Below are 17084 nucleotides of genomic sequence, written 5' to 3'. Positions count from 1 at the left end.
TTGGGACATTGAGCCCAACCCTTAACGACTTCAGAGGGGAAGGGGTAACGCGTGTCCGTGAGGCGCTTAGTAAAGCGCTTGTCCGGAACCGCTCTGGGCTTCTGGACAGCGTCTCTGAAGTTATAGTGATCGAAAAACGCACTACGTGTACGTTTGGGGAACCGAAACTGGTGTTTCTCCTGCTGAGACGCCGACTCCTCTACAGTAGGAGGCGGGGGAGAGAGATCCAACACTAATGCGTCCCCCTCAGGTGTATCAAGGTTAAGGGCGACGTCAGGGTCAGATCCCTGAACTGCGACGTCCGCCTCGTCCTCCAGAGAGTCCTCAAGCTGGGAACCCGAGCAGCGTGAAGACGTCGGGGAAGATTCCCAGCGAGCCCGCTTAGCCTGTCTAGGACTGTGGTCCGGGCAGGAGTCCTCCGCGTGGGACCTAGGGCCCAACCTGGGAGCGCGCTGCGGCTCGGACCGAGAGGGGCCTGGAGGCGACGATCCAACAGGGGCCGGGGCCTGTGAAAGGACCGGTCTGGACTGCAAAGCTTCTAGCAGCTTGGCAGACCATTTGTCCATAGACTGAGCCATGGATTGTGAAAGTGACTCAGAGAGTTTCTCAGCAAAAGAGGCGAACTCTGTCCCTGCCGCCTGGACAGGGGGAGCAGGGGGGTCTACATGAGCCGAGGGGCCCACTAGTGACCGAGGCTCCGGCTGAGCAAGCGAAACAGGGGTCGAGCATTGCTCACAGTGAGGGTAGGTGGAACCCGCAGGTAACAAAACCCCACAAGAGGTACAGGCCGCAAAAAAAAACTGTGCCTTAACAGCTTTGCTCCTTGTGGACGACATGCTGTTGTCTCCTAGGAGAATGATCACTGAGGGTATATGGGCAAAAAAGGGTATACAGCCCGACCGAACAGAAATATATATATAAATACGTATCTATTCCGGCACCCTAGGGGGGACCAGCACCGGGTGACCGGTGTGGCTTACCGACCGCTAACAAGCGGAGCGTGTGTGTCCTCCAGATTCCTAGCCTTAGGTCCCCCGGAGCTGCAGAGCTGTTCCTGAGAATCCTCCACCGGCAGAATGCCCAAAAAATGGCTGCCGGAGCTCTCAGGGGAGGAGTGGAGCCGTGGGCGGCGCCAGGAAAGTGCGGGAATCTGGGGTCCCCACAGTGATCAGTGAGGGGGGAGGAAACATGCAGGATGCTCCAGCCCTCACATCCGACGTCAGGTCGGCAGTCCCGCCCTTACCCCTGACAGGCAGGCCCGGGGGCGGGATTTTTGCGACTAGGCCGCGATGAAGCCGGGGACTAAATTTGAGACCGCGCCCGACAAGCAGGCACGGTCGGCGCGGAAGTCCGCCGGCCTTCTCAATTCAGCAGCTGCCGCAGCGTCCGGGAAGAAGGTGCGCTCCTGTACAGTCCCCAATGGGGACACAGAGTACCTTAGAGTTGCAGGGCCCGGTCCCTGAGGTTGAATAGACTCCGGTCCGGCAGATTCCCACAGGGGCTGCGGAGGGAGCACGGTCCCAGCAAATGGATGACCGCTCAGGATCCCACTTCTCCCAGAGCCGCTAAGGGATGGTGAAGGAGACGGCATGAGGCCCCGGCCTTTGTACCCGCAATGGGTACCTCAACCTTAACAACACCGCCGACGTAGTGGGGTGAGAAGGGAACATGCTGGGGGCCCGGTGGGGGCCCTCTTTTCTTCCAACCGACATAACTAATATGAGAATGCATGAGTGGATGTGTGCCTCCTTCCACACAAAGCATAAAAACTGAGGAGCCCGTGATCCACGGGAGGGTGTATAGGCAGAGGGGAGGGGTTACACTTTTTAAAGTGTAATACTTTGTGTGGCCTCCGGAGGCAGAAGCTATACACCCAATTGTCTGGGTCTCCCAATGGAGCGACAAAGAAATCAGAGTAGACAACATTTTTAAAATAGTGATAGCCAGACTGCTGTATGCGGCAAGGAAAGTAATTGCCAAACACTGGATGCAGGGGGACCCACCGACTAGAGGGGAATTTGTCGCATATGTTAGTCATACTGCTCGGATGGAGAGAAGCATATATGGGAAAAGGAAACAACTTGCACTTTTTGATAGACTATGGAATCCGTGGTTGCAGTATGGATAAATATTAGGGCTGGGAGATGTTGGTTTTTGAGCAGGGATAAATGGTTCTACACATTCCAATATATGTCACTGAAGGGCACAAATGTGAGCTCTTTTATATAGATGTGGGTAATATGTACGCTGAGGGGGAGGGGTGGTTGGGGAGGGAAAGTTTGTAGTTATGTTTCTTGCTGAAAATTTGACATTGGCTTTGTATATTTAATGAAAAATAAAAAATATTTGATTAAAAAAAAATATAATATGAGATCGGTGGGGGTCTGGCACCCAGTATTCTCCACTGATCAGCTGTTACCTCTCCCTGGGGCAGGTCAACAATATGAGATCGGTGGGGGTCTGGCACCCAGTATTCTCCACTGATCAGCCGTTACCTCTCCCTGGGGCAGGTCAACAATATGAGATCGGTGGGGGTCTGGCACCCAGTATTCTCCACTGATCAGCTGTTACCTATCCCTGGGGTAGGTCAACAATATGAGATCGGTGGGGGTCTGGCACCCAGTATTCCCCACTGCTCAGCTGTTATTAGCCCCTCTGGCTGCTGGATAGAAACAATGTACACAGCTCCGGTCACTGTATAGGTGCTGCTGCTGCCATGAACTTCAGATCACTTCCTTTTTTCTTGTATGAGCAGAGATGCAGTACCCAGCAGCAGCCACTACACAGTTTACAGTGCTGCGGTCTTCCTGCTCCGTTCACTGTTTACCTCTAGCCACTGTTTTGGGTAATGACGGCTGATAGTCTTAGTATAGATCATCAATACCAAGTCATAAATATAAAAAGTAGTGAATAACCCCTTTTAACAACCTCAATATTAATGCTCCTTTAAAAGGGATGTAAGAAGCTCAGGGCTTCATGGTTGAGATCGGTATAACTGTGTCCTGGTGTCAGCAACATGAGATGGGACAACAATCAGAACCATTTGTGGCTGAGCTGTACCCTTTCCGTAACTCCCATAGAATAACTGCTCAGTACCTGCTCAGCTGCTCCTGGTTCCCGTTTTAAGATGGCCTCCGCAGCTTTATTATTTTTGAATGTCATGGCACATGCGAAGGGGGTCATACCCTGTCTGTCCCTCACATTCAGCCTGATTTCAGGGTGTGAGATCATTAATTGGATAATCACACGGTGCTGGTTGCTGATGGCGACATGTATTGGAGTTCTTCCTTCTGCATCCTATAATACACATACAGGAAATTGAATTTTGATTTGATAGCTATAGTTGCCATATTTAATAAATGGACATAGCATTTTATAAGTCTTCAGGGCAATCTGCACAGATTCCTAATCTTGCACAACAGCAGCTGATAATAAATCGCCATACCTGTGAATTCACATTGGCACCAAACTCCAAAAGGCACTGAACTACTTCGTCTAATCCCCAGCTTGCTGCCAAGTGCAGAGGTGTCTGTCCATCTCTGGCCTCCTCTTCCCCTTCTCCATTTGGTCCTGGTTTTCTAGGACTGTTCACGTCACAGCCACTGAAAGAACAAGAAATGCAATGCCATGTTACTCACATTCTTACTGCTTACGGCTAATTGTATGGAATTGTAGAAAGAGCTAAGAACTATGATTAAGTAAAATGAAATTCCTTAGCAGGAGTCAGTCAGCACAAAATGCCAAGAATAGGTGCTTTGTGGTCCTTGGCGCAGTGGAGCAATTCAGTTCACTTCTCCACCTTTTTTTTTTTCATCTACAGTGGAACCTTGGTTAACGAGAACAATCCGTTCTGGGACTGTGCTTGTTAACCAAGTTACTCGTTCAGCAAAGCAAGATTTCCCATAGGAATCATTGCAATGCAGACAATTCGTTCCACAACTTGTTAAATATCCCATCCTAGTCCCCTATTGTATCATTCCACACATGCACAAAAACGTACAAACACGCACAAACACGCACAAACACGCACGCACAAACACGAACGCACATGCACGAACGCACATGCACGCACATGCACGCAAACATATTATGCTCACCTTACCTTTTGTTCGCCGGTCTCCTGGGACTTGCTGTTCTATGGTACGGGCTGTGTATCGGGTTACCATAACGACGAGGGAGGAACTTCCGCTGCCAGAGTGCTAACGTCAAAGGCAGGAGACGCTTGCCTCTGATTGGCCAGAGGGCTGCCTTTGAGTAGCGTGACAGGACCCAGGAGGCCAGCGATGGAACTGAAGGTACACATATTATGCTCACCTTACCGTCCGTTCCATCGCCGGCCTCCCTCCTGGGTCTTGTAGTTCGTCGCGAGGACGTCGCGATGTACCCGGGAACTACAAGAACCATGAGGCTGGCGGTGGAACGGAAAGTAAGGTGAGCATAATACTGAATGTGCGTGCTTGCGTGAGTCGTATGTGTTTGTATGTGTTTGTGCATGCTTGTGTGTGTTTGTGTGGACTGCAAGTGCGGGTCAGAGCGCGGTGGATGTACAGAACTGGAAGTGTGTGCGATGAGGATTTTGCTCATACAGCAAAGCTTTCTCGTAAATTGAGTTACAAATTTACAGCAAGCTTTGCTTGTTAAGCAAAATTCTCGTTAAGTGGGTTACTCGTTAAGCGAAGTTCCACTGTATCTCCATCCTTCTTTGACGCCTGTAAAGCCAAAGTTGTGAATCATGGAAGGCAGAGATAGATAGTAATCAAGTAGGTGGAAAGATCCTCTGAAGCTCTTGGCCCCAGGGGGTTAGTGGATACCTGTGCTGATTTTGAACAGTTATTTTGTCCTGACAGCCTCCCTTTAAAGATCTAAATTTCCATTTTTCACAGTCTATGAACAATTAGTGTAAGCGTAATAGAAGAAATGCCACCAAAAGCAAAGTGGTAAAGAATCCATGGCTCCAACCTGCGTACAAGGAAGCAAGCAACCTGCTCTTTGTTCTCATCTATGGCTCTGTGTAGAAGAGTCTGTAGACAGCCACTTGGGCCTGGTCCCCAAAATGTTGCATCACATCCATGTCTTACCTGGGACAGGAAAATATAGAATGAACATTTCATTGGCTGAGTCAATCAAAACAAAAAGGCAAAACCATATAATATTGTGGAACAGTGTTATCTTACCAATGTGGATGCAATATCCTCTAGTTCGTTTTCCAGAGCAATCCACAGAGGAGGGTTCCCTTGTTCATCCGTAACAGACATGTCGGCCCCTCGTGTGCAAATAGCATCAACCACTAAGGGGAGCTGATTTTTAATGGCTAACTGAAGTGCAGTCTCCCCATCTTGGGTCCTAGAGAAGACATTAGATTATAGTCATTGTTTTCTTCTCTGAATGTGTTGCACCAATAAATAACTTAAATGTACATTTCTGTATATGTGCTCTCATTGTAACAGCTTTAAACAAGCAAAAGAACAGATGTCAAGAACTTAAATGTAACAGACAAGACAGACTTAAAGATGGACTTTATAATATTAGTAATGTAATAAAAGGGTAACAGGGCTAGGAGATTTCCAAGGCATTGTCTTATAAGACAGATCAAAGGTGCATCAAACATAAATAATAAGACATTTTCATTATCACTAGGGTAATCATACCTGATATTAATATCGGCTTGGTGTTCCAGTAGGAAAAGCGCACTTTTACTGTCTTGTCTTCGTATTGCCATGTGCAGCAGGGTCTGTCCATCTGACATTATGTCATTGATTGAGGCGCCAGATCCAAGCAATTGTGCAGCAATGACGTGCATACCTAAAGATAGCGTCAGGATCGTCAGTGCCGTTCAGTGGTAGTCATTCATAAACAAGTCTATAGGGGATCTTATATGTATAGTATATGCAATAGCATCTAATAAAAGCCCACACAAGCAAGCAAAAGAAAGACACCCTTATAGTCTGATTTAAAGGGACTCGGTCAGCAAGTTTCTATTATATAATCTGAAGACAGCATGCTGAAATGGTTAAAACACAATTTCAGTGATTCCTCTCTTATCAAGGTGCATACTGCTGTTTACCTGCAATGATTGTTTTAGGACCAGGAGATTATCATTGCTAGACTTCATTGCCTTGTGCTTTGTAGTCCAACACTTCCCCTGCTGTGATTAGCAGCTCACTATCCAGAGACATTGTACATACTGAGCCTGGTGTGGGAGGGGGAAACCTTCTCGGCTCTGCTGCTTTGCTAAATCTAAAAGCTTCGAGTCAGAACTGCTGCACCCATTAAACTGATAGATCATTGGATTCAGGGTCTCTTTGCCTACATCAGGCTGCTCTCAAATGATGTAGCAAAAAACAACTGACAAATTCCCTTTAACAACATTTAACCCCTTTAGCCCCCGGGCGGTTTACGTTTTTGCGGGGGTTTTTTTTTTGCTCCCTTTCTTTAGAGAGCCGTAACTTTTTTATTTTTCTGTCAATCTTGCCATATGAGGGCTTGTTTTTTGCAGGACGAGTTGTAAATTAAATCATAAATTTACCATATAGTGTACTGGAAAACAGCAAAAAAATTCCAAGTGTGGAAAAACTGCAAAAAAAGTGTGATCGCACAATAGTTTTTGGGATATTTTATTCACCGTGTTCACTATATGATAAAACTGATGTGTGGGTATGATGCCTGAAATCGGTGCGAGTTTGTAGACACCAAACATGTATAGTTTACTTGTATCTAAGGGGTTAAAAAAAATTCACAAGTTTGTCCAATAAAAGTGGCGCACGATTTGCGCCATTTTTCGAAACTCGTAGCAAAGCGTTCTCATTTTTCAGGATCTATGGCTCAGTGATAGCTCGAGACGTAAAAAATAAGCCGACGTTTCTAATGGTACCATTTTTGCACAGATGCTACGTTTTGATCGCCTGTCATTGCATTTTGCGCAAAACTTGTGGCAACCAAAAAACCGTAATTTTAGCGTGTTTTTTGCCGCTACGCCGGTTACTGATCAGATTAATTGATTTTACAGTTTCATATATCAGGCATTTCTGAACGCGGCAGTACCAAATATGTGTATATTCTTTATTTTTTTTAACCCTTTAATTTTCAATGGGGTGAAAGGGGGGTGATTTGAACTTTTAGGTTTGTTTGGTTTTGGGTTTTTTTTTAAAAAACTTTTTTACTTTTTTTTTTATTTTATTAGTCCCCCAGAGGGCTATATGGATCAACAATCTGATCGCTCTGCCTTATCTGTAGATCTCAGCTACAGAGCAGAGATATGCAGATATGCTACTTTACTCTCCGTGCTGGCACTATGGCGGCACTAACAGAAAGTGACTCATGTTAGCTACAGGCGTCATCACATGACCCTGTGCTACCATGGCAACCACCGACAGTCACGTGATCATGCATGTGACTTCCGGTGGGGGCGGCGGTAAGTGAAAGTAATGGCTGCGCGCATATACATCTCGCTGCCAGACTGGCAGCGAGATGTAAGGGGTTAAAAGTTGCGGGTGGAATGCGATTCCACTCGTAACATGCAGGCACACGCGTCAGCTGTTCAAAACAGCTGGTATGTGCGCGGATCGCCACGACCTGCTCACGGCAGGGGGCGGGGATTAACCTCACACGATCCATAACAGATGTATACGTCATGGGTCGTCAAGGTGTTAAATGGGTGTTGGGAACATTTGCTGCTGCACACTTGATGAGTGTTCTTGTTAATATAACAAAATGAATTTAAAAAAAGAAAATCTTACCTGTCCATAATGCCAACGCCAATACGGTTTGTTCCTTTGAATCCTTTAGGCTGAAGTCAGGAATGATTTGAAGATTATTTGTTGCATGCAGAGCATTTGCTTTAAGGAAAATAAAATAGGTATTATATGGTAAACACATCAATGGGAAAAAAAAAAAGACAGGGAAGAAGGGAATTTTGTTTACTTAACGTAAATTCCTTTTCTTCTAGCTCCTATTGGGAGACCCAGACAATTGGGTGTATAGCTACTGCCTCCGGAGGCCACACAAAGTATTACACTTTAAAAAGTGTAACCCCTCCCCTCTGCCTATACACCCTCCCGTGCATCACGGGCCCATCAGTTTTGGTGCCAAAGCAGGAAGGAGGAAACTATATAAATTGGTCTAAGGTAAATTCAATCCGAAGGATGTTCGGAGAACTGAAACCATGAACCAAAAGAACAATTCAACATGAACAACATGTGTACACAAAAGAACAACAGCCCGAAGGGAACAGGGGCGGGTGCTGGGTCTCCCAATAGGAGCTAGAAGAAAAGGAATTTACGGTAAGTAAACAAAATTCCCTTCTTCTTTGTCGCTCCATTGGGAGACCCAGACAATTGGGATGTCCAAAAGCAATCCCTGGGTGGGTAAAAGAATACCTCGATAAAAAGAGCCGAAAAACGGCCCCCTCTTACAGGTGGGCAACCGCCGCCTGAAGGAGTCGCCTACCTAGGCTGGCATCTGCCGCAGCATAGGCATGCACCTGATAGTGTTTCGTGAAAGTGTTTCGTGAAAGTGTGCAGACTCGACCAGGTAGCCGCCTGACACACCTGCTGAGCCGTAGCCTGGTGCCGCCATGCCCAGGATGTACCTACGGCTCTGATAGAATGGGCTTTCAGCCCTAAAGGAATCGGAAGTCCAGAAGAGCGGTAGGCTTCAAGAATCAGTTCCTTGATCCACCGAGCCAAGGTTGACTTGGAAGCCTGCGACCCCTTACGCTGGCCAGCGACAAGGACAAAGAGCGCATCAGAACGGCGCAGGGGCGCCGTGCGCGAAATGTAGAGCCGGAGTGCTCTCACGAGATCTAACAAGTGCAAATCCTTTTCACATTGGTGAACTGGATGAGGGTCAAAAAAGGTAAGGAGATATCCTGATTGAGATGAAAATGAGATCCCACCTTAGGTAGAATTCCGAGACCGGACGCAGAACCACCTTATCCTGGTGAAACACCAGGAAGGGGGCTTTGCATGACAGTGCTGCTAGCTCAGACACTCTCCGAAGTGATGTGACTGCCACTAGGAAGGCCACCTTCTGCGAAGGGCGTGATAGAGATAACCCTGAGGACGCTAAGAGCCAGGACTCAATGGCCACACAGTTAGGTTGAGGGCCGCAGAATTCAGATGGAAAAATGGTCCTTGAGACAGCATATCTGGTCGGTCTGGGAGTGCCCATGGTTGACCCACCGTGAGGTGCCACATATCCGGGTACCACGACCTCCTCGGCCAGTCCGGAGCGACGAGGATGGCGCGGCGGCAGACGGACCTGATCTTGCGTAAAACTCTGGGCAGCAGTGCCAGAGGAGGAAATACATAAGGCAGTCGAAACTGCGACCAGTCCTGAACTAATGCGTCCGCCGCCAGCGCTCTGTGCTGGTGGTTAATGAACGCGACCGCCGTGGCGTTGTCCAACTGTATTCGGATCTGCCTGCCGTCCAGCCACCTCTGGAACGCCTTTAGGGCTAGATACACTGCCCTCATCTCCAGAACATTGATCTGAAGGGAGGACTCTGTCGGAGTCCAGGCTCTCTGAGCCCTGTGGTGGAGGAAGACCGCTCCCCACCCTGACAGACTCGCGTCCGTCGTGACCACCGCCCAGGATGGGGGCCGGACGGATTTTCCCTTCGACAAAGAAGTGGGAGGAAGCCACCACTGAAGAGAGGTTTTGGCTGTCAGTGAAAGAGAGACGTTCCTGTCCCATTTGCGGAGAATGTCCCCTTGAGTTGGACGCAGATGAAACTGCGCAAAGGGAACTGCCTCCATTGCTGCCACCATCTTCCCTAGGAAGTGCATGAGACGTCTCAAGTGGTGTGACTGGACCCGAATGAGAGAGTGCACCCCTGTCTGCAGCGAACGCTGTTTGTCCAGCGTAAGCTTCACTATCGCTGAGAGAGTATGAAACTCCATCCCGAGGTAAGTCAGTGATTGGGTCGGTGTCAATTTTGAGTTTGGGAAATTGATGATCCACCCGAACCTCTGGAGAGTCTCCAGAGCAATGGTCAGGCAGTGTTGACATGCCACCCGGGAGGATGCCTTGACTAGGAGATCGCCTAAGTACTGAAGCCTAAGGACCGCCACCACTGATGCCGTCACCTTGGTGAAGACCCGTGGGGCCGTCGCCAGGCCGAAAGACAGTGCCACGAACTGAAGGTGTTCGTCCCAGATGGTGAAACGCAGGAAGCGTTGATGCTCTGGTGCAATCGGCACATGGAGATAAGCATCCCTGATGTCGATTGATGCTAGGAAGTCTCCTTGGGACATCGAGACGATGACAGAGCGGAGAGATTCCATCCGGAACCGTCTGGTTCTGACGTGTCCGCTGAGCAGTTTGAGGTCCAGAACGGGACGGAATGATCCGTCCCTTTTTGGCACCCCGAACAAGTTGGAGTAAACACCGCGACCACGTTCTTGAAGGGGAACGGGGATCACAACTCCTTCTGCCTTCAGAGTGTTCTCTGAAAAAGTGCATCGGCTCGCTCGTGGGGCGGAGATGATCTGAAGAAACGAGTCGGAGGACGAGAACTGAGCTCTATCCTGTAACCGTGAGACAGAATGTCTCTCACCCATCGGTCTTGGACATGTGGCCCCCAGGCGTCGCAAAAGCGGGAGAACCTGCCACCGACCGAGGATGCGGTTTGGTGATGCCGAAAGTCATGAGGAGGCCGCCTTGGAGACGGTTCCTCCGGCGGTCTTTGTAGGACATGACTTAGACCGCCATGCAGAAGAGTCCTTCTGGCCCTTCGCTGACCTGTTGGACGTGGAGGAACGGGACTTGGCTGAGGGCCGAAAGGACCGAAACCTCGATTGTATTTTTCGTTGCTGAGGTCTGTTTGGTTTGGACTGGGGTAAGGACGAGTCCTTTCCCTTGGACTGTTTAATAATTTCGTCCAATTGCTCGCCAAACAAACGGTCGCCAGAAAATGGCAAACCGGTTAAGAACTTCTTGGAAGCAGAGTCTGCATTCCATTCGCGTAGCCACATGGCCCTGCGAACTGCCACCGAATTGGCGGATGCTACCGCTGTACGGCTCGCAGAGTCCAGGACGGCGTTCATGGCGTAGGACAAGAAGGCTGACGCCTGAGAAGTCAAAGACACAACTTGCGGAGCAGAGGTACGTGTGACCGCATTAATCTCAGACAGACAGGCTGAGATAGCGTGGAGTGCCCACACGGCTGCAAAGGCCGGAGCAAAAGACGCGCCTATGGCTTCATAGATGGATTTCATCAGGAGCTCTATTTGCCTGTCAGTGGCATCCTTGAGCGATGAACCATCTGCCACTGCTACTACGGATCTAGCCGCCAGTCTAGAGACTGGAGGATCTACCTTGGGACACTGCACCCAACCCTTAACTACGTCAGGGGGGAAAGGGTAACGTGTGTCATTAAGGCGCTTAGTAAAGCGCTTGTCCGGAAATGCTCTGTGCTTCTGGACAGCATCTCTGAAGTTAGAGTGATCGAAAAACGCACTCCGTGTACGTTTGGGAAACCTAAACTGGTGTTTCTCCTGCTGAGACGCCGACTCCTCTATAGGTGGAGTTGGGGGAGAAAGATCTAGCACCTGGTTGATGGACGCTATAAGGTCATTTACTATGGCGTCCCCTTCAGGTGTATCCAGAATGAGAGCAACGTCAGGATCAGAGCCCTGAGCTGCGACCTCCGCTTCATCCTCCAGAGAGTCCGCATGCTGAGACCCCGAACCGCGTTATGAAGTCGGGGAAGGTTCCCAGCAAGCCCGCTTAGCCTGTCTGAGGCTGCGGTCTGTGTCGGAGTTCTCACCGTGGGATCTGGGTGCCACCCCAGGAGCCCTTTGCTGTACCGACCGAGAGGGGCCTGGGGGCGAAGAACTCACAGTGCCCTAGCCCTGTGTTACCGGTCTGGACTGCCAAGCTTCTAGTACCTTAGCCGACCATCTGTCCATAGACTGAGCCATGGAATGTGAGGCGACTCAGAGTTTCTCAGTCAAAAATGTAAACTCTGTCCCTTCCATCTGTGCAGTGGAAACCGGCGGTACCACCTGAGCCGAGGGTCCCACCAGTGCCGGAGGCTCCGGCTGAGTGAGTGCCACGGGGGCCGAGCATTGTCACAATGAGGGTAGGTGGAACCTGCAGGTAACATAGCCGCACAAGAGGTACAGGTTGCAAAATAAGCCTGTGCCTTGGCCCCCTTGCTTTCTGCGGACGACATGCTGTTGTCTCCTCTTAGAGATATAGCCAAAAGCAATAATGCTGCCGAATAGAGAAAATGCATACAATATATATACATATATATACATATATATATACATATATATATATATATATATATATATATATATATATATATTATATATATATATATACACATACACACACTTCTGTACCCAAGGGGGGCCAGCACCTGACAACTGGTGTGGCTTACCAACCGCCCCAAGCGGTGGTGCGTCCGCCAGATTCCCTGCCTGGGACTCCCAGAGCTGCAGAGCTCATTCTGAAATCCTCCACCGGCAGAAGAGATTATAACAATGGCTGCCAGCGTTCTGAGGGGAGGAGGGAGCCATGGGAGTGCCTAATAAAGTGCGGGCATCTGGTGCCCCACAGTGTTCAGTGAGGGGGGAGGAGGATACCAAAGCATGCTCCAGCCCTCACTGCCGACGTCCAGTCGGCCGTCCCGCCCCCACCTCTGACTGGCAGGCCCGGGGGCGGGAGTACCTGGTACTAGGCCGCAAAAGCCGGGGACTAAAGTTAAAAGCGCGGCCGGCCAACAGGCGCGGTCGGCGCGGTAGTCCCGGCTCACAAACCCCACAGCAGCCGCTGCGGCGTCTGTAACACCGACGCTGCCTGCACCGTCCCTAATGGGACACAGAGTACCTCATGGATGCAGGGCCCTGTCCCTGATGATATCCAGCCTCCTGTCCGTCAGATTCCCCCAGGGGCTGCGGAGGGAGCCCGGTCCCAGTGCGACCGGTTAGGAACCCACTACTCCCAGAACTGCGGAGCTCGTTCTGAAATCCCCCACCGGCAGCAGTGATTATAACAATGGCTGCCAGCGTTCTGAGGGGAGGATGGAGCCGTGGGCGTGCCTAATAAAGTGCGGGAAACTAGTGCCCCACAGTGCTCAGTGAGGGGGGAGGAGGATACCAAAGTATGCTCCAGCCCTCACTGCCGACGTCCAGTCGGCCGTCCCGCCCTTACCCCTGACTGGCAGGCCCGGGGGCGGGAGTATATGGTACTAGGCCGTAAAGGCCGGGGACTAAAGTTAAAAACGCGGCCGGCAAACAAGCGCGGTCGGCGCGGTAGTCCCGGTCTCACAAACCACACAGGAGCCGCTGCGGCGTCTGCAACACAGGCGCTGCATGCGCCGTCCCTCAGGGGACACAGAGTACCTTATGGATACAGGGCCCTGTCCCTGATGATATCCAGGCTCCTGTCCGTCAGATTCCCACAGGGGCTGCGGATGGAGCTCGGTCCCAGTGAATGGTGACCGGTTAGGATCCCACTTCTCCCAGAGCCTCTAAGGGATGGGGAAGGAAAACGGCATGTGGGCTCCAGCCTCTGTACCCGCAATGGATACCTCGACCTTAACAGCACCGCCGACTTAGTGGGGTGAGAAGGGAGCATGCCGGGGGCCCCGTGGGGGTCCTCTTTTCTTCCATCCGATATAATCAGCAGCTGCTGCTGACTAAAATGTGGAGCTCGTTTGCATGTGTGCCTCCTTCAACACAAAGCAATAAAACTGATGGGCCCGTGATGCACGGGAGGGTGTATAGGCAGAGGGGAGGGGTTACACTTTTTAAAGTGTAATACTTTGTGTGGCCTCCGGAGGCAGTAGCTATACACCCAATTGTCTGGGTCTCCCAATGGAGCGACAAAGAAATCAATTTTTATATATATATACAGTAGAACCTTGGTTTAAGAGTAACTTGGTTTGAGAGCATTTTGCAAGACAAGCAAAGCTTTTTACAAATTTGTAACTTGGTTTAAGAGCAATGCTTTGCAATAAGAGCAAATACTCACCATACACACTTCTGGTTCTGTCCTTTCACCACGCACTGACCTGCTCTAGAGGTAACTTTCTGTCCATATGTACTGTATACTGTATACAGTATACTATTGTACAGTGCAGTATATACTATACAGCAGGTCTATCAATTTGTATTTGTGGATACAGTATTGTATTTTCTTTTTGTTAACCAGTACAGCACGTTGCTAATACTGTACCTCTCGCACACCAATAATTCTATTGTAAGCTAAAGTGCAGTTTAATTAGTTTTTTTTTTTGGAACGAATTGTCTGTGTTTCAATTATTTCCTATGGGAAAATTCGCTTTGCTATAAGAGTAACTTAGCTTAAGAGCACACTGCCGAAACCAATTATGCTCATAATCCAAGGTTCCACTGTGTGTATATATATATTATATATATATATATATATATATATATATATATATATATATATATATATATATATATATATATATATATATATATATATATATATATATATATATATATATAATAAAAAAAAAGTAGAGGCAATGTGTGCAATGTACTTTATGCTCACCACAAGGTGGAGCCCTCACCTTTCTGTTCTAATATGACGGTCACTACGTCTGGATGATTATAAGCTATTGCCATGTGCAGTGGCGTCTGTAAATATGTGCTGGAGGACGGGCTGGTTGGTGGAGATCCTTTGGGAGCAGGGATGGCTTCTTGTGTCTGTAGGTTTGGATTGGCCCCTTGTTGTAAAAGTTCTGTAGTAAGGTTGGAAAGCCCATGGCGGCAAGCGGTGTGCAATGGTGTCTCCCCCTAGGATGAGAACATAGCCACAAAAAAAGATCCTGTTAACATTTGCTTTGTTGGCATTTTTGTTGGATTTTAAGATGGGAATATTTGCAATATTTTAACTATGAGAATAATGGAACGACAATACAACCCAGAAGACTACACTATAAACACCAATGAGGCTTGTCGTATGACAGATCTGTCACAGCATTATGGCTTTCATAATAAATAGGAACCATGATGGAGACGTGAGCACAGCCGTAACCTCAAAGGGGAACTTCATAAACCTTTGAAGAGAAATATGGTAATCTTGAGGGAACATATAAGACATTTGTCCAGTCTGCAATATAACTGGTGATGGCCGGCCCCGGACTGTAAAAGTCTAGATGCGCATGGGATCAAAAGCACCTGTGCACTGACCTCCGATGCCCGAAGTTCTTAGGGAACTCTGGGTACTGATCCGGATCCGGCCGCCTGGGTAATTAACCCCCTTCACCCCAGGGCGATTATTTTTTTTTTCTTTTTTGCTCCCCTTCTTCCGAGATCCGTAACTTTTTCATTTTTCCATCAATCTTGCCATATGTGAACTTAAGTTTTGCGTTGTACTTTTGAATGAAACAATTAGTTTTCCCATATAGTGTATTTGAAAACGGGAAAAAAATTTTTAAGTACGATGAAATTGCAAAAAAAAAAAAAAAAGAAGTGCAATTGCACGATTGCTTTAAGGGCATTTTATTCACCACGATCAGTGTGACTTCGCAGATTGGTACGAGTTCGTAGACACCAAACATTTATACTTTTATCTAATGGGTTAAAAAAAAATTCAGAAATTTGTCCGAAAAAAAAAAGAATTGCGTTTTTGGCACCAGTTTCCACGACCCATAGCATTCTCATTTTTCGGTATCTGGGGCTCGGTGACGGCTTACTTTTTGTGTCTTGAGCTGATGATTTTAATTACTGTACTCCATTTTTGCGCAGATGCTATGTTTTAATTGCCTGTTATTGCATGTTTTAAAAAAATTGAGGTGACCAAAAAACATAATTATGTTTGGAATGTTTTTCTCGCCATGCCGTGTACCGATCAGATTGATTTTATATTTTAATAAAATTGGGCATTTCTGAATGCGACAATACCAACTATGTGTATATTTTTTTAACTGTATTTTCAATGGGGCGAATGGGGGTTGATTTGAACTTTGTTGTCTTTATTTTTTTCATATATTTTTAAAAACTTTTTTACATTTTGTTTATTTTACTAGTCTTCCTAGGGGACTTTATTGGTCAGCAGTCTGATTGCATGTGCATTTCTGTTGATCATAGCTGCACAGCTCTGATCAGCAAAAATGCACTGTTCCTTTAAGAACCGCCACTCTGTTGGCTCTTAGAGGAAGTACGTCATGATAGTGACAGGGGTCATCACGACACGTCGTTACCATGGCAACAGTCAGCTCCTCGTGATTGTGTCACAGGGCTACCGATGGCGGTGGGAAACGGCGCGATCCCCGCCGTGGCTATTTAAATTGCATTGTCACATTTCGACAGCATGATCTAAGTGGCAAACAAGCGCAGAGGATCACAGACCCACCCGCGCCTGTTAGCCCACTGTTCAAATAAGCAGACATGTGCGGGAATCACCGCAGCAGCTGGTGGTGATTATCGCTACATGACCGATGAAGTACAACTGTCATCGATTGTGAAGGGGGTATAAGAAAAAATAAATAAATAAAAGGGGGGGAGCAAGCACAATATACTTACCAGTGTCCTGCACGCCTGTAACGTTACTTCCATGGCCACACATACTACTTCCGGGGCCACTCATTATCCCTCATGCACATGCACTGCTTCCCCAACCCACTTACAGTCCTGGCGTCTGATTGATTGCAGTCCGACGCACCCCTACCCAGCGTGTCTGACTCCTTTCAATTAAAGATGCAGTCTGTGTGTTTAGAGTGTAAAAATAAGTAAAAAAAAAAAAAAAACTGGCGTAGGGTCCCCCATATTATGATACGCAGCACAGATAAAACATATGGCTGCAGGCTGCAGCCCCCAGCTATGCACTTATATTGGTTGTGTATCAAAGTAAGAGGGAATGAATGCAGCTTTTTTTATAATATTAAAACAAAAAAAAAAAAAAAAATAAATGGCGTGCGTTCTCTCCTCAATTTTGATATCTAGCTTAAAAAACAGACAGCTTGGGATTGGTGTTCTCAGGCTGGGGAGACCCATGGCTATTGGGCCCTCCACAGCCTAAAAATAGCAGTCTGCAGCCACCCAGAATTGTTTCAACCAACCTTATTGAGACAAAAATGCATGTAACAAAATATGCATTTAACA

At 48.0% G+C, this 17084-nt stretch overlaps 1 protein-coding gene across 1 annotated transcript in view; it reads right to left on the bottom strand.

Moving 5' to 3' along the window:
- The window catches only part of ANKFY1 (ankyrin repeat and FYVE domain containing 1), a 137048-nt gene that overhangs the window by 42667 nt on the left and 77297 nt on the right, over positions 1 to 17084 (bottom strand). The window contains exons 12-18 of the mRNA XM_075336371.1: positions 14549 to 14774; positions 7737 to 7835; positions 5649 to 5802; positions 5175 to 5343; positions 4960 to 5078; positions 3446 to 3602; positions 3097 to 3297 (exon numbers count right to left, since the gene is read on the bottom strand). Of these exons, the coding sequence (XP_075192486.1) occupies positions 3097 to 3297; positions 3446 to 3602; positions 4960 to 5078; positions 5175 to 5343; positions 5649 to 5802; positions 7737 to 7835; positions 14549 to 14774 (1125 nt within the window). The remainder of the gene's footprint in view (positions 1 to 3096; positions 3298 to 3445; positions 3603 to 4959; positions 5079 to 5174; positions 5344 to 5648; positions 5803 to 7736; positions 7836 to 14548; positions 14775 to 17084) is intronic.

Source organism: Anomaloglossus baeobatrachus, chromosome 2 (assembly GCF_048569485.1).
Source record: "Anomaloglossus baeobatrachus isolate aAnoBae1 chromosome 2, aAnoBae1.hap1, whole genome shotgun sequence".
Lineage (NCBI taxonomy): Eukaryota > Metazoa > Chordata > Amphibia > Anura > Aromobatidae > Anomaloglossus > Anomaloglossus baeobatrachus.
The sequence above is the reverse complement of the archived record's forward strand: the minus strand, read 5'-3'. Positions and strand labels throughout refer to the sequence as shown.